General features: G+C 48.5%; 1 protein-coding gene and 1 long non-coding RNA gene across 6 annotated transcripts in view; one reads left to right on the forward strand and one right to left on the reverse strand.

The window, feature by feature from the left end:
* The window catches only part of PCSK6 (proprotein convertase subtilisin/kexin type 6), a 181,088-nt gene that overhangs the window by 61,973 nt on the left and 97,986 nt on the right, over positions 1-21,129 (reverse strand). For all 5 annotated transcript variants that reach the window (XM_023651510.2, XM_023651513.2, XM_070268309.1 and 2 more), the window contains 4 exons: positions 17,030-17,242; positions 13,250-13,350; positions 9,134-9,237; positions 7,344-7,461 (listed from right to left, as the gene is read on the reverse strand). In XM_023651510.2, the coding sequence (XP_023507278.1) occupies positions 7,344-7,461; positions 9,134-9,237; positions 13,250-13,350; positions 17,030-17,242 (536 nt within the window). The remainder of the gene's footprint in view (positions 1-7,343; positions 7,462-9,133; positions 9,238-13,249; positions 13,351-17,029; positions 17,243-21,129) is intronic.
* LOC138924296 (uncharacterized) lies at positions 725-13,205 on the forward strand. Its single transcript, XR_011439235.1, has 2 exons — positions 725-1,101; positions 5,651-13,205. It is a non-coding gene; the product is annotated as an uncharacterized lncRNA (long non-coding RNA).

The raw sequence follows: 21,129 nt of genomic DNA on the forward strand, positions 1-21,129 counted from the left end.
AATATCAGAAGCCACCACTTTGTTAGGATCAACTCCAAGGCAGAAAGGGAAACTGTCAATGAAGAAAAATGGAAGTCATTCCCAGCCCTACAGCTATTTCCAAAATAACATGGAAAATGCAAATCAATGATGGCAAAGCAATTTATTCCTTTAGATTAAACAATGTGCAGGGATTATCTCTGTCACACGAACACAGCTAAGTTGTACTTTATATGAAAATAGATATACAACGATCTTCACGCTCCCAAGATAATTGAAAATGTTCCTCTGCTATTAAACTCTGAAAGTGTTGTCTGTGGACACAAAGCCCATCTTCCTAGGACCCTACAGGAACCCAAGGACTTAAAAGCTCCCACAAGACCCACTTTCAGACCAGCGATATAAAGCTGTGGAGAACGCCCCACTTTGAAAAGGTCTCTGAGGACAGAGGCTTGTCACTTCCTGTTGAGCCACATTTCAGACTTAATTACTGATACTCCAGATAATCTTTCATCCTAACGTTCCCTGAGCAACTCCCTTTTCCTGAGGGGATGGAGCATTACCAACAGCAGCCCTCCTCACCGCCCAGTGCCTCCAGACCACTACCACCTCGGCCTCCTTCTCATTTTCTCCAGCGCATCACACCATCTAATCTCTTGTAAAGATGTAGAAACAAGCTCCCGGCTCGCTTGTTCAAGGCACTCGCCAAATTACACTGCTTAGAATCTTAGCAACATTCAGAGCCAAAGATTAAAATCCTCCAGCAAACTAAGCGGCTGGGAACACGGAGGGTAGGCGGCCACAGGAGGAAACCCTCCACTGCGCCGCCGTCTCTTAGCCCTTGCTGGGAGCTATGACAGGGCAGGACTTTCACTCCCACCGTGAAGACCTCTCTCCAGCTCAGCTCCAAGGGCTGATCTGTGCCCTGGCACAGAGCATTTCCAGGGCAGTGCCACCCTACCAAGCCGTGGGGCTGGGCAGGTTCCTCAGCAGACACTTCTGAGATCAGGCGGACAACGGGGAGGCAGCAGTGTCCTTCCCTCTGCTGCATCTGGCATCTGCCAGGGGGAGAAGAGGCTGCTGCAGAGCCAAGGACCATTACAACGGAAGGTCAACCAGAAGGTCAGTGAGGAGACCTCTCACCGACCTTCTAAAGGGTAACGAGAGGGGTTAGTTGGGACAGACTTGTTAAATTAAACTGTAGGAAAGCAACTTGGTCTTTTGGAGGACACCGAGCGATCTGTGTGGGCAGAGCAAGGAGCTTCTGAGTCACCTCTTAGATCTATGTTTTAGGAGGAACGTTCTTGACGGGATGGCCATTAGGGTTGGAGGAAGATGGATTCTGGGTACTTTCCTACTCATGTTAGTTCATATTTAGAATTTTCCTTAGATGAAATTATTTTTGATTATGAAACCATAGCACATCATTTAGGCTGGAAATAAATTTTAACTAAAAACAAAAAAGAGGCTAATCTAGTACATTCATTTAGACAATGCTGTCCATGATTAATTAGGCTATAAGGTGCTTTAAGATAACATTTAAGTTTATAGCTTATATTTTTCTTCTCTGTGAGCTGAGGGGGCTAAACGGGCTGGCTTTAAGCATTCCTTCCAATTCTAAGATTCAATCTGATCAGGAGTAATAAAGACAATAAAATATACAGTCAATCCTCATTATTCATGACCCCAAATTTGCAATTCACCTACTCACTAAAATACTTTTGTAGCTCAAAAATCAATACTTGTGGTGTGTTTGTGGTCACTTGCAGATACACGAAGAGCAGCAAAATATCTTAGTTGCCCGATACACACGTTCCTAGTGGAGGTCGAACAGGTGACGCTCTGCCTTCTTGTCTGAGTTCATACTGTAAACAAATGTCCTTTTTGTGGTCTATTCAGTGCCACATTTTCCACGTTTGTGTGCTTTTTGCTGGTGGTTTCGCTATTGAAGATGTTCCCCAAATGCAGTGCTAAGGTCCTGTCTGGTGCTCCTGAGTGTGGGGAGGCTGCAGCGTGCCCTGCAGAGAACACGGTGCAGCAGGCGAGCTTCATGCAGGCAGGAGGGACAGCACTGCCGACGGCCAGTTCAGCGTGGATGCATCAGCAATGGGGATCGAATGAGGTGTCTTTAAACAGAAACACACATGAAACAAGCTTCTGTATTGATCGGGCGATGAAAGTGTTGGGACCAGAGAATCTCGGGAACCTAAGCCTGGATTTCTCCTAGAAGTGATGGTTCGGAATTCACAAATTCAGGGTTTTTGGTGACTTCATAGAACATAACTTCTGTGCATAATGAGAATCGGCTGTATTATTCAAATTCAAATACTAATTTTAGAATAAAGCAGCATTTAAAATTTGGGGAAAACACGTTTGCTTCAAAAAATAAGCTAGGAAGGGAAAGGCTGCAGGAGGACAGGCAGCTTACGAAAGCTCCCGTGTGTGAAGGGCATCAGGAAGCAGAACAAAGGGCACGGGCCCAGGGATGGTCACCCGCAGGGCAGGACTGCAGAGCACCCCACAAATTTTCTTAGGACACCTAGCCATGCCCAGCATAAGAGTGACATGACAGAAGAACCCAGAAGCAAGGGCCTCCTACAGTACCCAGGAGTGAGATGCCCAGGAGGGAGGTGCTGGGTGGGAGAGTCGGGGGAACGTGCACAGCACAGAGAGAGCCCAAAGGCAAGAGGGGCTTTAGCTTCCTAAAGGGATGTGAAGCCAGGCTGTGTCCTGCTGCACAGCAGGGCCCTGGAGTCGGGCCAGTGTGGGTCCCGGCCACATAGGTACTCCATCAGGATGTGGTGGCCACGTGGCCCTGCCTGCTTGCCTAGCTAACCTGCTGCATGAGACACCAGGGCCAGCCTCTTGGGTGCTGGCAGCTGGCCACAGCTGGAGGAGCCTCCAGGTAGCCGGGGCCAAGGTGCTTTCCCATCCTTGGGGCCAGTGTGCCCAGCCAGCTGGGGACACAGTGGGAAGGGAGGAAAGGGCTCTCCTGGGGAACATGCGGGTCACTCTACTTGTGCAGTACCGCCTGAGTTCTGTGATGTGCTCATCCCAGAGGGGCACAGTGGACTCTGGAAATAGGCAGCCTGCCTGCGGTGGCAGCTCAGCCCCACCACGTCCTAGCCCCAGGCTGTTTCTTAATTCTTTTGTGCCTCAGTTTCTTCATCTATAAAATGGAGATAAAAATAGTTCCCACCTTCACATTGTTGTTCGGGATTCTGAATGAGTGAATGGACATGAAGTGCTCAGGACAATGCCTGATAATCACGATCTGTGATCTTATACTCATTATCCATCACACTCATCTATGTATTTATAAGTAGAATTGCTATAGATGACCATCACCTGTGGCCTGGTTTAATGAAAGACCAGAAGAGTAAGTAGTATGTGGTTAATCCATAGTTTAATCCTTAATTCTTGAACATCTGTAAATAGATTGTCAGCTCTATAGACAATTTTAGTATTCAAAGCAACACATCTTTATTATTCAAAGCTTTCAGGATTGAAGTATCTTTGTGTGTGTGAGAGAGTTCTTTAAATAAAAGACAAGGCACACTAAACTGTAAACTCTGCATGGATGGTAACTTTCCAAATCTGCTAAAACTGAAGATGAGTAGGTAAGTTCTCATTGCTTTAAAACACTCTTTAGCTGCTGTTGTCTTTCCAGCACTGAGCAGGGAATCATGAATGTCATAAACTGTTTGACAGTAGCTGGATTTTTAAAGACACAAGGGAAGTACTGGCTAGAAAAATCCTAAGGGTCAAATAAGATATTTAATAGCTGGCCTCGTTTTCATTCATAGGAATTATACTAAGCTTCATTTTCCTTTTCACGTTTTGAAAGGTTATAAAAGTATCAGTTTTGTCCTTCTCTATCTAACACAGATATTCAAGTCATTTTGCACAGGCTGATGTCACTGGTCATGATCCTATTTACCTTCTTTTAATTGAAGAAACATTCTCTGTAGATTTAAAACCATTTGCGCCAAAGATTAGGGAAGGCTGTCTTCTACACGTGTTTGAATGTCACAACCGAGACCCAGGTCCTGATCACAGTTTCAGCCAGTGTCATCTGTAAGGACTCAAACGAGTCATTCTCACTCACAACAGTACCTGTCAAGTTGAGTGACTTTCCCCTCGCCCTTGCACTTGGGTTTAGTGTTCACTGAGAGCTGCCTACAGTGTGCTCTGCCCCGTGGGTGCTGGAGGGGTGGGTCAGACACCATGGCCCCTGTTCTGCCGGGCTTGGGCTGTTTTGGGGGAGGGGGAGTGACGGCTGTAAAGAGACGGCTCAGCAAGATCTGGCAGCACCTTGGAGCTGGGGGGCCAGGGCCCCTCAGTCCTCACCCACCCAGCCCTGTGGTCCCTCTCTCCCAGTCTTTCCTCGCAGGCTCCCTGACCTTCTGCACAATCCTAAGGACTTCTTATTCTCTCTCAGGAGGGGGATCCAGACAGAGACAGGCTAAATCCCAAACCCCACAGTTCCTAGATGTCCAGTGTCGGGACTAAAAATGCTGACATACTGCTTGAGGTCTCTGAATGGCCTTTCTTCAAATTGGAGCGAATCAGTAACAGCTTCCTCCTGATGAGGCCGCTTCTCGTGTGTCTGTAATGGCAGCCTGGTTTCTCTCCACTGCAGTCTTTCCCGTGCCGTGCTGTTGGCCTTTCTGCTTCGTTCAGCCTGAGCGTGACGCAAGGGTAGACATGGGTGGTGTTGGACAGAGCAGTCTAGCAGAAGGACACCAACAGACACCCGAGTGGTCATTCAGGGCACAATGGGTGCAAGGCTCGTGCCTGAGCACAGGCTGGGGCCACAGGCAGGATCTGCAGAGAGGGTGGTCCACTGACTTCTCCTGTGACGGCCATGAGGACTGTCTCCCTGAATGGTGACACAACCCAGGAGAGGAAGGCCAGATCAGAGCTGAGGGCGGGAGAGGGCAGAGACATGTCACTGCTCCTCACTCCTGCCCCTGCACGCGGCCATCAACACCCGGGCCCTCTAACTCAGAACCCCACGTGACGTCGCTACAGAAATGGCAGACTGGCCACAGTCCCCTCTAGGAGACCTGTACTTAGTGCTCAGTGAACACAGTCCTCTGACCTTCACCATGCGAGGTGGGATTTCCCTGCTACTGAGGAAGACAGGCAAGGAAACTTATCACATGTGTTAGCACGTGGTGCACGCACGGCACGGCCAGGTCAAGAGATGCTCGCTCTCTCCCATTCGCTCGCTCTCTTCTGCTTTTCGCTCTTCACCATGGGAGACCAGGTTTGGCACGTTCAAAGAGTCCTAGGATGGGAGGGGGGGCAGACCGGAATGATGCCCAGAGAGTGGACAGCTCTCTCTGTGGAAAGTTGGACCAAAAAATGCACTTGGAGAGGGAGCAGTGAGAGGGAGAGGGAAAAACAGGTGCGTGAGGACTCTTCCTTTTCATTTTCAAGCCAAAGGATCCCAGCAGCTCAGGTAAAGCCAGACAAGAACCCTGGGGAAGGAACCGGCCCTAACCACGGCGGGTGCTCAGCAGCCCTGGTTCAAACGACCCTGACAGGCGGGCTGCCGCTCTCTGCCAGCGGATAAAGTCCAAAGGCGTAAGCGAGGCATCTACCTTCCATGCGGTAACAGTGCACATTCTCTCTCTCTCTCTCTCTCTCTCTCTCTCTCACTCAGGAGGCGCTTGTGTCCTTGGGAAGAACTGAATGTGCAGTGAAGCAAGTGGTTTGGGACAGCAGGTTGGCTGAATATTCTAGAAAGAGTCTGAAACTGCTCAATGTAAAGAAGATTTTTCTTTAGAAACAGAAGTCTGATTCTTCCCCTCTTGGACTCCGCGGAGTCCTTTCCTTCCTGAAAGGACAGGAACAATGTCACACTGTATGTTATGGCTGGTTCCCTCAACCTGTGCTGTCTAGACTCCGTGTGCTTCTACTTAAAAAACAAAATAAAACAAAAATAAAAACAACCCTCCGCCACCTAGGCACCACTCTACCATCTTAAAACTATTTCTGGCAGGAGAAGAATGCTTCATTCAGGAGCCGCCCCGACGGGGAGACCAGCGGGAGGAAAGGGCTATGGGCCCTGGACACGGCCAACGGGTCAGACTGCAGCCTCACGGGCAGGACCCGCCTCCCAGCAGCCCGCGTCACCTTACCTGGAGGCTGATTATCACGTGCCAGGCATTTTCCAACAGACAAAGCAAAAGGAAGCGAAGGCCTCCATTATCTCAGAGAAACTCCCACTTTCTTCTTAACTTCACAGTCTAAGGCTCCCCAGAGAAAAGGTAAGATTGAGACTTGCCTACTGGCCGACTGGCCTGTTAGGCCTTGGGTGGATCACACAGAAGTCAGTCTTCACAATTAACAGCAGGATAGAAATGTAATTTTTCAAAAGATCTTTCCATGGCTATTCACCCAACAAATACTTTCTGAATTCATACCACATGCCAGGCATCACTGTTGCGTAATGTTGCGAAACACTCTTATAGCAAAAGAACATATTATAAGAGGTAGATGCCTTCAAGGAAGAAGTGATCTCAAAGAGAGTGACCTATATTTGTTGATAATGCAAGGGTCACTTACAATCACTTCATCATTTCTTTTTTCAAACACACATTCTCCAAGGGTAATAAAGTCATAACTAGAAAGAAATGCATTTCATTCTTTATCAGATATTAAGGTCTAGAGAAACACCATTGTCCTTCTTGAAAAGGATAGAGAATAGCCTGATTTCCCCTCCTAATGGAGCAGGGTTCTTGCTATCTGATTTACTTTACAGCTTTTTTTTTTTTTAAATAAAAATTTCAGTGAACAGATGTAACTGATTTAGAACAACTTACTACAAAGGGCAATGCCAGGAGGATCCTACCCAGGGAAGAGAGATGAAGCCAGCATCCAACAGCACACCGCTCACGGCTTATTAAAAAGTCCCAATCCTCAAACCTTAAGAAGGTTATGCGAGTCTGGAGAAGAGCAGTGCCGAGCTGCTCTGTGCTTTGGATAATAACGTCCCTCCTGCAGCAGAGAAGGGGCAGACGCTGCCTCCTGCCCTGGGCCATGGAGTCTCACTTTGGGCTCTCAGGGCAGGCAGGCTGGGCTGGGCTACAGCCCCAACCTCTAGCAGGGGATGACAAAAGGCCATGCATCGCTGCTCCTCATCACATCCTACTGGGCAGGCAGATCCCTGCTTCGGTTGGCTGTGTTACACCTTATGGGTAAGAATTTCCGTAAAAGAAATGCAGACCTCTATGAACGTGTACCATCCTGCACATGCACATGAGTGTCCCACCTCCCCCAGCAATACCTTACAGCACAGTCAGGTGCAAACTGATGGGCTTGAAGAGCCACATGGTGCCGGGGCGGAGCCTCACCTGGGCCTCTTGTCTATGGTGGCCACGCACACGTGCTGCGAGGGCACAGCCGTCCACTTCTTCGCCTCCATGACGAGGGCTTCCGCGTCCACCAAGCCAAATCCATAGAGATGGCTAACTGAAAAGACAGGGCCTTCAGACCGGCGCCCCACGCCCCCCAGGAATGGAGCAAGGCCCGCTCCCGCCCTCTGCTCGGCTCCCACATAGGACACATGAATCGTGACCGCCACGGTCCTGGGACAGACTGTCTGTGTCACTCAAGGGCTAGAAGGGCGCGGACCGTCTCCGGAGAGCCCCAGGCTGCAGGACCAGCCCTTCTGAGGACTGCTCCAAGGTCCCGACTGCTCTGCACTCTCTGAAACGTGTCCCATTTTGGTGCATGGTAAGAGCAGCCTAGGGCTTTCTTTTCGTGACATGAGAACAGGTCTCCTTACATTAAAGGGATGTGTTGGCATCTGTGGTCCCCGAACCTTAAATCAGACAAGATAAACAAAATCTGAGACCCTCTGGTTCATGCGACCACGATGTGCAATAAACACAATAAAACAAGGCCGCACTCAGCTCTTCGGCCATTTTCTTTCCCTGCCGAATTCCCCGTGTTCAGGGAGAGCGGCACAGACCGTGAGGACCAGTGAACTGGCCCGATCCCATGTTTCATTTGGCCAAGGCAGGAGAGTTTCAAAGTTTAATTTAAGAGGCAAGGTCGAGAACTAGATACAATCTATTTTCCTACTTAATTAGGCCAAAATTGAAATGTAGGTCAGCTCTTGTTACAGCACACCACTACCACCAACATTCCAGCAAAACAAAGATGTATTAGGCCTAATCAATGGCCTCCTTATTGAAAGTCCCTTGGAACTTAGAGTAACAATGCTTGACCTATATTTTAGAGATAGTAGTATCAGGCTTGCTGTCGAAATAGTTGGACCTGAGCTTCAGAAAAGGGAAAAAAAAGCCCTCACCAACATACCATGGCTGAATGTAAATCTTTTTCAAGCATCTCTGGGAAGAAGCCAGACAAGTGAAGCCAGTGGCACAGCCCTATAATTACCTGCTTGAGAGGCTCCAAAGATCTGGGTTACAAGCCCTCACATGGGTTGGTTTCTTGGTACCTGGATCTGTACCAGGCTGAGCTGGGGGTGGAGACCTCGCTGTTCTATCAGTTACTTTTATAACACGGGGGCTTGCTGACAGAAGTTTTACAGTTAGAAAGTAACTTACATGACTATCTCAATGTCCTCAGCGTACAGATGAGGAAACTGAGGGCTAGTTTCAAAATCATGGCGCTACTCAGGGCTAAGAATGCATGTTGCCCTTAGGTGGCACAGAAACAAACGTTACCTATATAGTATGATGACGGATTTATTTTAATGTGAATTAGAAAAAAATATAACCACATCAAACCCATGATTAACTAGATGTAATACAGTTTCCTTTTAAAATATATTTCTTTATGGAAAAAAAAAGCAAGTCAATTTAAAGAGAACTATTACGTGAATACTGGTACAGGTGGTCCCCAGATGCGGCAAAAGTTGTGAAGTTTAGGGAATCCTGAATTCTAGTGACCTTAGATTTCTTCTTTAATGCCAGTGTGAGCTTCCAGGATACTTTTCTTAAATTACTGGATATATACTTTTCATCCTTGTGATACACAATTTATGTTATTTGGGGATTCTTTTTGAGAAATTCATGCTGCCCCTTAATGTAGATTCCAGGAGGTACCCAGAGGGCCCACCAGGACAGAGTGACACGCAGGTCCTCACCCAGCCCACCAGGAGCCACAGCCGCACCTTTATGACCAGCCCCGTTGACTTTCCAGTCATTTGCTTTCAGGTGGGCTGGCCTGGATGTCTTCACCAGCAGGTGCTGGACGTCCCTCCAGGTTAACTGGCTGCTGCAATGACACAATGACAGACTGCTGTAGGCCACACAGGTCAACAACAATGGCTGCACAGGTCCATTCAGAGGAGGTGTGTCAGGAGCCAGCCCCGAGTCTGGACTCGAGGAAACCCTGCAGACTCCATGCCTTGGCAAGGGTTTATTTCACAACCTCTTTGTAAAGAATGCTTTCCAGTGATTCAATCCTGAGATAAACAGTACAATGGGTGTCCCACAATCCATAGCATTAAAAACCCAGCCTTGCTGCCAAGCTCTGCTTGTGTCTGTACAAGGGCTATACTGGAAACTGTGGCAGTGCAGAGGCGGGCATCCTTACCATAATAGCAAACGCTGCTAAGTATCTGGGGCTGTTCTTCACCCTGATGAGCAAATGCTATGGCGCACCAGAGCATGCTCAAGCCACCATGTGCCCAGACCCCACCCCTGTGGGGACCCACTGGCTACAGACTGTAATTCAAGATTGTAGTAATTCTAAATTTACAATACATTTATTTTGGTGCAAAGTAGAAACATTTCATTAAAAGAACACACGCCCACTAATAAAAATGCATAGGTCAGATTTCTTTGACTCCAAGGTACATTTTCCTGCATTTTTAACACCTCTGGAAACAGGGTCCATCAATAATGATGCTCTTAAAACCCCCTCTATCTACAGCATCAGGACCGGTAACAGACAAATGCTGGAAGCACTCTTGCTGCAGCCCTCGTCCCCTCTTCTTGGCTGGTGCCTGTCCTCACCCACAGTTATCACGGTCATCTTTCCAATCACTCACTCTTTGCGTGTGTTTAAAAACATCCATAACCTAAAATTTACCATCTTAACCCTTTTTAAGTGTACAGTTCAGTGCCACTAATACACTCACACTGTTGTGCAGCCATCCCCACCATCTGTCTACAGAGCTTTCTCATCTTCCCCAATGGAAAATCTGCACCCGTTAAACACTCACTCTCCATTTCCCCCTCTCCCAGCCCCTGGAAACCACCAGTCTACTTTCTGTCTCTACGAATTTGATGACTCAGGCAGCCTCTTATAAATGAAATCATACAGTATTTGCCTGGTTTATTTCATTTAGCATAATGTCCTCCAGGTTCATTCATGTGGTAGCCGGTGTCAGGATTTCCTTCCTTTTTAAGGCTGAACAACATTCCATTGCACGCAGGTATGCACCATATCTCATTTATCCATTCATCCCTCAACGGACACAGGTTGCTTCTACTTTTGGCTATTGTGAGTAACGCTGCTAGAAACATGAGTGTACAAATATCTGTTCAAGTCTCTGCTTTCAATACTTTTGGGTACACACCCACAAGTGGAATTGTTGGGTCATAAGCTAATTCTGTGTTTAATTTTTTGAGTAACCGCCACACTATTTTCCACGGTGGCTGCACAATTTTACATTCCCACCACTTGCCTCCACTTTGCCTGTCTTCCTTCTAGGACCTCCCCTGTGGCTTGAGTCTTGGGATACATGTGCACTCCTCCCTCGGGGCTCACACTCTCCAGGCTCTAGCCCTGGCCTCCCCTGATTTCTCCAACATGTTCTTGCCACTGTGCCCATCACCAGCCAGTCACTGGCCTCCTGGCTGCCTCACCCCAACCATGTCCATCAGTCCATTTTCCAGACCTTTGCTTTGCATTGGCTGACCTGCTCTCCTCCCCTTATCCACTGCCCCTCCTGGAAGCCCAAAGCCAACGTCACTGTTAGAGAAGGATTCTGAGGCCCTGAGTGGCCCAAGGCCTTGCACTCTGCTGGAGTGGGCACAGGCACAGGCTTTAGAGTTCAGACGGAGCAAGTGTGGCTGCACCCCTCGTTACCTGCGTGACTGGGCAAGTTCGTGCTCACGTCAGCGGGGCCTACTCAAGGATGGCTAATGCCAGTCCTCTAGGAAGTTCAGCATAAGGTGCCAGGAAGCATGAGCTCCAGAGTTTAAGACACAATGGGTCCAGAAAGGGAGAATCTTAGAAACCATTTTATTATGAGGAAATCCATTTTATTTTTGACTCTGGTAATAAAACCGCAGATCCAGTTGTATGGAAAACATGTCTAAGAAATGGTGTTGAAAACAGTTTTCAAAGAAGAAGGGACTGAGGGGAAGTCCCAAGACTGCCCCAAACTGTGGGACGACCTTTGGACAACTCTTATGCAGGAGGGTCCTTCCTCATTTTTGTCGTGCACTGTCCACAGGCCCTCCCTATTCCCCTGGGAGCTTCTCACTTTGTCCTCCTTTCTTCTACAGTAGAAGTGGACAGAGTGAGGAGGCAGTGCTGTGCCCGTGAGCAGCAGGCCTGCTCCCAGGCACCCGAGCTGCCCCAGTCTCCAAGTGTCCTCACTCGGTCCTCAGCGCCCCTGGTGATAAGCTGCTCCTTCCTTGGCCAATCCTATATGTTACCGCTGTCTTCAGTGAAGTTTGCTTGGTCTGCCACCCGTAACTTTCAGAGGATGAGCTAAAATGATAAGGAAGAGGACTACCAGAGTTTGTGTCCACAGGCCAAGTTTAATGGGACAATCTGGCACAAAACAGGGTTTGTGTTTTATTTAGTTTCAACTAACAAAATTTCCTGTATGTTTCCAATAAGGATTGAAAGAAAAATATAAAACAATAAATTGCTAATGCAGCTTTCCACATAAGTAACTAATTATTCAGAGGTTTCTGCAAGAGCCTCAGGACACAGAAGCTAACATTTTGGCTGGAAAATTGAAAATATTTAGCTGATTCTTTGTTAAACTGGTAGCATTTGAGTTTTATGCTCTTTTGTCTTGTGCAAATCAACATGCAAACATACCTAATTACAACAATTTAAGCAACTCAAATATGATTTTTGAATCACTTAAAATCTCATCTGTAACAAATGACTACTTCAAATGGCCAGGTTGTTCTGAGCCAGTTTTGATGTCTAAACTTAAATTTGTGGTTGACATGATGCTTGCATGTGTAGCAAACTCTCTTTCCTTTCTGACATCCACAGAGTAACAACTCTAGAGTGTTTATTGGCTTACAACAGATAAAACATCACCACTGTGTCAATTTATGAACTAAAGTTCACAAAGGGCAGCTGTAACAGCCTAAAGTATAATTTTGGCGTGTGACGCAGACCGGGACGTAGGCCTGTGGTTCCGGCCCACCTAGCTCCCTGTGGTCCTACAACAGGCGGGAGACCGTGAGCTTTAAAAGGAAAAAAGGGAAGGAACCGCTTCATGCCCATTAAGGATGGCCTTAAAAAGGAAGGAAGTCCTGACACATGCCACAACATGGATAAAACTCGAGGACATTATACTGCATGAAATAAGCCAGTTACAAAAAGACAAATACTGTATGATTCCACCTATATGAGGTAGCTGAGTAGCCAAACTCATAGAGACAGAAAATAAAATGGTGGTTGCCAGGGGCTTGCAGGAGGAGGAATGGGGAGCATTTTGGGCTGAACTGTGCACCCCTCCTCCAATTCATATGTTGAAATCCTAAACCCCAGGACCTCAGAAGGTGACAGTATTTGGAGATATGACGTTTAAAGATGTAATTAAGGTAGAATGGAATCATGAGGGTGGGCCCTAATCCAATATGACTGATGTCCTAAACGGATCTAGACACAGACACACAGAGGAGAGACCATGTGAGGACACAGAGAGAAGGCAGCCATCTGCAGCCCAAGAAGAGAGACCTCTGAAGAGACCAAACCTGCCCACACCTTGATCCTAGGCTTCCAGCCTCCAGAGCTGTGAGACATAAATTCCTGGTGTTTCAGCCGACCGATCTGTGTGTTTTGCTAGGGCAGCCCTAGCAGACTAATGCAGAGAGCTGTCGTCTAATGGCTAACGGGGTCTCAGTTTGGGATGGTGAAAAAGTTCTAGAGGTGGATAATGGTGATGGTTACTCAACAATGGGAATGTGCCTCACGCACTGTATGCTTAAAAATGGCTAAAGTGGTAAATTTATGTTATGAGTATTTTACCACAATAAAAACCTTTCTAAAAAAGGAAAAGAAGGGAAGGCAGGTGGGGACTTACTTTGCTTCTAAAGCCAAGGCAATGATTCCTGCCACCATGGGGGCTGAAACTGAGGTCCCGGTGTGGCCGTCGGTGCAGCGCTGACGCAGATCCGTGGTGACCTGGGCGAGAGGGCGGCAAGAGGCTAAGTCAGCTCTCAGGAGAAGACAGACGCTATTCAAGACGCTGTTCCTGGGCCATGCAATCCTTGGTTCCAAGGGTGGAAGAGGCCCTACACAGGCACATCTCGGCAGCCAAGGTTTCCACGGTGTCTGGTACTCCCTGCCAAACTGCTTTGCTCTCATATGTAAAAACTGGACCCACTGCAGCAACGAGCTGATCATGGGGTGAGAACAGGGAGACAAGGCAGAGGGAAGACCAGCAGCTGGAAGCCACATACCCTCACTACTGCAGCTGCGCATGCTGACACAAAGGTGAGACAAATGAAACAAAGAGGGGCTCTGCATGGCAGGGTCCCCACGGCCAGACCACCTGCCAGAGGCCACATTAATGACCCCCAAGTCACTCCCTGACTTCAGAGCAGCTGGAAACTCATGGGGGTGCCAAGGTGACCCAGAGCGTGTTCCTGCCTTTAGCCAGAAGGTCATAGTCAGTCATGGATGGTTCTCCACCAGGACATCCTCCTCAGATAGCTGACAGTGTCCCAGGTAGCCAGTTCCATCTGCAGCAGCAGATAAACCTGGAGCATTCTTGACCTCACAGAGCCTGCTGTGTGGGATCATAAAGCCGGCCATTCTCTCTGGGAAAGCAGAGCTGGCTCTGTCAACTGAGGGGCTCTGCCTGCCCTCCTCTGAGGTGCTGAAACCAGGCTGGGTGGGGGTACTGATTCTGGACCTCAATATCGCAGGGCCTGACTTGTACTTTGCCTTTGCACTGAAATGGAGAAGCAGCCCCTGTCGGATCCGCGCGTGCGGGTTCAGCTGAGTGCCTTCTACTGTGCTAGATGAGAGTTTGGCCCTAGTTTTACTCCTGTGCACTTTGAAGATGGAATTAAGGTTGCTAACCTTAAATCAGAGAGAACATCCTGGATTATCAGCTGGACCCAATGTAATCACAGGCCCTTCAAAGTGGAAGGAGGCAGAAAAGTTTGTTAGAGAGATGAAGCACACAGGGACCCATCCCATCACTGCTGGCTTTGAGGAGGGAGTTAGGGGGACTCCAGCCAAGCACTGTGGGTGGCCTTTAGAAGCTGAGAACAACCCTCGGCGGACAGCCCACAAGGAAACGGGAGCTCAGTCCTATAACCACAAGGAGCTAAATTCTGCCAAAATTTGAATGAGCAAGGAACGGATTCTCCCAGAGAGCCTCCGGAAAGTTACACAGACTGGCCAGCACCTGGATTTCAGCCGCGTGAGGCTCGGAACTGAGACCCAGTCAAGGCTGCTGCACTTCTGACCTACAGAACTAGGAGATAATAAATCTGCGCTCTTTTAAGCTGCTAAGTTTGGGATAATTGGGATGACAGCAATAGGAAACTAAGAGACCCATCAACTGCAAGGCTCCAGTAGGCCATGTGCATAACCCTGGAGAATGAACTTCCCCAGTGATAACAATCGAGACACTTGCAAACAGAGCATCTTCCTTTGTCACGTTTCAGCTGGGCTGACAATCATCCAGTGAGAGGGGATCCATCCTGTGTCACACACACACACACAAAGGTTCGACGGGAGTGCTGGAAGAAACCAGCCTCCTCCTCCTCCCTGTGCAGCAGGACTGAGACATCCTGACAGGGCGGGGGTCAGGGGGGTGGGCAGCAGAGGGAAAGGGAGTAGGGAGGAGGATGCAACTTCTCTAACCCCGGGATCTTCATCTGCAAATGGGCATAATGATATGTCCTTCACAGGCTTCTGTGACAGTCACAGCTGGCACCTGGCACAGACTTACACTCAGTAAATGTTGCCAGTGAGGGAAACTGAGGGTGTCTGGGCAGGAGGCCAAGCTCTCAAGAGCAGGTAAGACCCATGGCTGGCTCCCCAGCCTCAGGGAAAGGACCACCATGGAGGGAGCAGAGGGGCCTCACCGTAGGGAGGGGATGGCTGAACCAAGGTGGGCAGCCCCCCTCCTGAGATCAAACATCGGGCATGGAACACAGCTCCTGTTCAGTGAATGAATGGAAGAGCCAACGAGGGGACAAGACATGCTCGCCTCCAGTGTTACCGCTTTGGTCAAGAGTCAGCAGCGGCAATCCCTCCTTCAGGTGAACGCTGGCCAGAGCTCACTGCACAGAGAGGAAGGGAGAGGGAGAGGACGGAGGAGATGGAGCTCTGATTTCCATCCGACACCTGCCTGAACTCTACAGACTGGGAGCTGCCGACCATCCAGAGCGGTCACTCCTCCCCTTGAAGATTCTCTAAGGGGACTCCGAGCAAAAACCTGGCTCTAGCTGAGGTGGAAAAAAAAAAAAAATGCCCTCCATGTTATGGAGAATAGTTCCAGGACAGCAACTACAACTGAGTGTTTTCTCTTTCACCCCTCTTCCAACTACCCCTTCTCACCCATATGTTACTGCTCAGGAAAGAGATTTTTTTGAAAAAGTAAAAGGCACTGAGGCATTTTGTAGCTAAGGTGTGCACACACACAAACATGCACACAGTGTGATTAATTAAGCAAATAAAGCTGCAGCCTGCTCCCAGGGATGGGAAACACTGTCCTCCCAGCATGAAGCCCTGGGTACAAAGTGTCCAACGACACAAGCTCCGCGTTGCACCCCGTCAGTTTTCTGCACAGGCAACTGTTTAACAAGCCTCCAGCACGACCACGTTCAAATCAGCCAGATTCCTAAATGAACAGGACACCATTCAGAATCTCGGCTGCCCGTCCCGGGGAGTTGCTCCAGGAGAAAAGGAAAAGAACAACTTAAATTAGTACCTTCGTTAACCAGCCCGGCCGCTGCCAGGCTGGCGGCAGAACCGTGGTGGCTGACCTTTGAGCTGCTTCAGAGCAAAGCAGAGAACAGGAAGCCTGTATGCTTCCACAGAAAAATGTAAAAATAAGTTTGCAAATAATTTCTAAAGACGTGGCTAAGCAGTAAGAGAAATGAAAAGATGCTAGTGAGCTTTAAAATTAAACTGTGTCTGGCCAGCTCCATGGTTTCATTTTAAAACGTCTGAAAACCAAGCTAATGACTGTGCATTTGAATTCTGCAGTAATTTCAACTTGAAGCCATCCCCTCTTCCTTTTAAAGGAGGAAAACACGTAGAGAAGGAAGAAGCACAAACTCCACCCATATACTAAACGAAAACACTTTTTATAAGATCAATCAAGTGCAATTCACTGAAGTCAGGGTACCAGACGGAAACCACCGCTCAACTTAGTGTCCAGGAGAAGTCCCTTTACAGGAAGGGAATGCCTGGAAGAACAGGTGGATTTCTAAAATGTTTCAGTATAAAACCAAGACTTCATCTTACTCTATTGTGCACACTGAAACTGAACTGGTCAGTTGGATTCCAAGCGAGGTGACCACAGAATTTGAGAGAGTTAAAAGGAGGCATCATGCTGAGGATGCACCCCATTCTTAAATGACATTTTTAGATCTCTAAAGCCAGAGAGGGTTTTAATTAGCATTCTGTGCAAAAATTAGAAAGGGCAAGGTCTGTGGACGGTTGCCAAGGGATCGGGGTTTACCTCGAGGCACAACTAGTTCACTGATGGGTGAGGCTAGTACCCTAGGACCCAGAATAAACTGGCCTCGACTCAGCTCATCTTTTTGTTATGAGGAAAAGGATCTCATCCCCAAAGGGCTGAGGCACACGTCCTAAGCTCTCCATCAAGCGAACTCACAATTTTCCGCTCATAAAACGCCCCGCTGCTGTAGGTGGTGGCCAGAGTGGACGCACACTCCTCGAGGTACCACGGCTTGTAGCCATTCTCGGTGGTGCTGCTCACAGAGATGGTGTAGATGCTGTTGGTGTAGCCGTCACAGGAACAGTAGTCCCCCTCTCTCCCACCGTTCCCGGATGCCCAGACGAAAATGGAGCCCAGGCCCTGCCGGCCCTGGAGGGGAAAGAGAACAACAAGGCGTCAGCCCCAGGAGCTGGCACCTCACAGGGTGGGTCTTGCAGTTGGCCTGGAGTCCCTCCTTCTGAATGTCCCTTCAAAGGGGCGAAGAAGGATACATTCAGACTATCTGGATACCACCAAGGACACGGTTTTGTAGGCTCTGTTCTGATTTTAATAGAGTACTTCTGTCTGTGGCGACAGCCTTAGAACTGCAGAATCACAGGGTCATACTGAGGGGATGGCCCAGGAGGTCCTCTCTGTTCTTCACAGGAAAATCAGGGGCCTCATACAAGCTGCTCTAGTCCACAGCTAGGCCTCTGATTTCCATCATGATGACCTACGAACAATAAGACCGATCGGCGCCCCAAGTAATACGGAGGTGAAAGCTGATGGCTGAATTTATAATGCTAATTTTTCTGGATTGAAAGAACTGGTCCTGTGGTGAAGCGGGCAAATTTTCCTGAAAACACAGCAGAAGAAGTACTCTATGTGGAGAGGCAGCTAATTTTGAAAAGAGGCATGGGACTGCGAATTCTGGCTGAAGATCCAACAGGTCAAACGGGTTGACCAGAATGCCCGTGGCTGCTCGCGGCCATCCTAGGAGAGCTCCCAGGGTCTCCACCTGAGGAAGCATTGAAGTGGTGAGATTGTCAACACCCGCCAAGGCCCGTGGCTGCTCGCGGCCATCCTAGGAGAGCTCCCAGGGTCTCCACCTGAGGAAGCATTGAAGTGGTGAGATTGTCAACACCCGCCAAGGCCCGTGGCTTCACCCGGGTGTGGGTTTTCGCTTTTAAGAACGTACACATGAAAGCAAGTCTTTGAAAGACAACAGCAGGTGAGGGCAGGTTCCTGCAGTGCTGCTCTATCCCACACCCACGGGATCAACGATTTCTGACCAAACCAAGTGCTTATCCCAGCCACAAACACCAGCAAAGGATTAATCCATGACGGCACTGATCTATTTGGTCCAAGTGGCTGGACCTGTTGGGGGTGCACAGCCAGCCCCATGAAACTGGACCCACGGGGCTGCTAACTTCGATGTCTTTGCCAAGGACCCTCCTTTCCAAACATGCAAGAGGAAATTGATACTTATGCCCCAAAACTGGCCAATTTAAAGACAACTTTCAACAAAATTCTGCAGTCCTTGTAGAGTAAACTGAAGGCCTGCTACTGACTGCACACATTACACTCCCTCTCAGAGTTCAAGTCCCCAGGCTGTGTGGACTCGCCCGCTCTGGAAGCCCCAGGTCATGCCCTTTGTAGACCGGGTGGATCACAGTTCCCTGCCCTTTTGTGCCTATTTGTCATAACTCTGAGCACTGACCCAGTGCTCCAAGCTGCCTCACTCACTCCGCTTTCTGCATCTCCAAGGTGGACCTGTCTGAATGGGCAAGAGCTTGGCAGAAAGGTTACTCACATCTAGCAAAAAAGTCAACCTTGCCGAAGAAAGGCACAAGTACTAAGGAAATGGGTGTGCCTGTGCATACAATTACCTGAAGGTAAAATTAATCAAAGGTAGTCCAAAGCCACTAAAATCCAAATGAAAAGGTGTTTAACCCCTCAGAGCCTATTTTGATTCCATGAGAATCACTAAAACACTATCACCCTTAACTCCCCACCCCACTCCAAATTATTTATAAAAGGTTGTCATGTTGCAGAGAGGGACACGCAACGTTATTACTCCAGCAGCACAGAGAATGGCCTTGAACAGCACTCCTCATACTTGAATGTGTACACGAATCTCGGGGGTCTTGCTACAGCACAGACTTGGATTCAGCAGGTCTGGGGTGGGCCCGAGATTCTGCATTTCTAACGCGCTCACAGGTGATGCCAGTGCTGCCGCTTCTGGACTCCACTTTGAATCACAAGGGCCTAAAATGCCAAAGGCCTTCGCCTTCCACCTTCCACTGCGCATTTTTTGCAGACCAACAGTTCTCATAGGCGTCGAGCCAGCAAAAGCCTCTTTCCCTTCGGAACACAGTTTCCTGGAAAGAGAACATGGAAGCAGGCAGAGGGCACACCCAGATCTGAGCTGTGGAGATGTTCTGGCTGTCTCCGAGGATGGCATTTTCACATTCCAGATCTTCTGCTCATATGGCAGCCACAGGACGGCAACAATACAGGACATTTCAACCACAGCCGTGAACCGACATTGCTGTTCAGGAAAGCCACAACTTCAACCGGATCGAAATGCGTCTCAGTGTCTTGCCAGAAGTGGAGAGTTCATCCATGAACTCAGAAGCAGCGTTAGTGAGGGCTAGCAAACGGCTGGCATCTGGACAAGACAGCATTTTCAGCCACGGTGATGCTTAATCCTCTCTTCTGGGTGACAGGCCCGTGAGGAGTAAGGCTTGGTAAGGACCAAGTTAAACAGATCTTTATGCCAAACGATGGCTTCTGAAGGCTCCGACCACCAAACCACATAATTTACCAAAGATGAAGTCAGATTTTACAGAAAAAGACTGTAGGTGACAAATGGGGCAGCGAGGAGGAAAAACAGATGGGGATGTGGTTTGGTTTGAGATCATCAAATTTCTAGGAGGATTTTCAGAGACAATTTTAGACAGTTGTGATTTAAGGCTCCCTATGTGACATATTTTCCTTCAGAATGACTAACAAAAAACCGAAATGACCTCAGTATTTCAGGAAACCGTGACAAGAATGACAGGGAGCCACATGGTCCCCTTTGCAACTTCCTCACTCCCCTGACAGTTCGATGAAGCGATGCCGCTCCGAATTCGGAACGCAAAGAACCCCTCTCTGCAGCTCCAGAATTTCCGAAGTCCTACATGGGCTCCATCCACGCAAACCGAAGTGTAGTCAAGAACCCAAACAATCGTTTCAAAACAATGGTTACCTCTCCAGGAAACAGAGGGCCCCATCCCAAGATCAGAAATCATCTCAGAGAAATGTCAGACGCCCAGAATTAATGTTGTTCAAAGCAGTAGCTTTCATGCAGAAAACATAATCTCTAATTTACAGCCTAAATTAAGTTTAATTTTCAGGATGTTTCACTTGTCATCAGGAATGAGATCCAAGTGATTTACTTGTCGGCGGGAGCCGAGTATTGGGAAGATGAGAACTTTTTATTTGGTAGTCCCTCATGGGTAGCGGCTGACTTGGTCACACCTGAACCTTCCAGCATCCTCGGGCCAGCCCAGGTGCTCAGCAACCTGACTGAAGCAGCCTTGCATTTTCTTGGCATTGTGGGGACCAAGGTCCTAGCATGAGCACGAGTTTGAATGCTGTGGATGTTTTGGTTGTTTCTACACTGCCTCTCTTCTTTGACTTTTTTTCTTAAATCGAGTGTCCAGCTGAGTACTGAGCTCTGAGGAACACGATAGTGGTCACTCCGCTTTTGGTCACTGGCTTTTCAGACATTCAAGCCCTGAGCTGATGGAGGAGAGGGCAGCGAAAAGGAAGCCTCGGCCTTGTCCACGTGGAGCAACATCACATCCACTGGGGGAGGTGCAGGCTGGCTCACCAGCCAGGAGGTGCAGAACCACGTGGTCCTGGGAAGTGTGGGGAAATGGGAGAATTTACTGGCATTTAGTGGGGGGTGGGGGGATGGGGAGGTGGCCAGGTTGGGGGCATTCTAAGAGATAAATACTTAGCCCCTATAAAAGGAAATTAATTGAAAATGACCAAACTCAATACATCCAGAAAAGCAATCAAATCATATTACTTAGAAAAAGGCAATCATGAACAAAGTTAAACAAGATTGCTCCTCTGTGGGGCAGGACTTGGGGATGGGTGGGGAGACGAAGAAGGGCTGCTTTCAACAGGGTCCTCTGGTACAATTTCATTTATTCACTAACCATTTATTTACCACATTTTAATCACTGTGCATGAGTTACGATAAGGGAACTTTTAAAATATGT

The sequence above is a fragment of the Equus caballus genome, chromosome 1, assembly GCF_041296265.1.
Source record: "Equus caballus isolate H_3958 breed thoroughbred chromosome 1, TB-T2T, whole genome shotgun sequence".
NCBI classification, from domain to species: domain Eukaryota; kingdom Metazoa; phylum Chordata; class Mammalia; order Perissodactyla; family Equidae; genus Equus; species Equus caballus.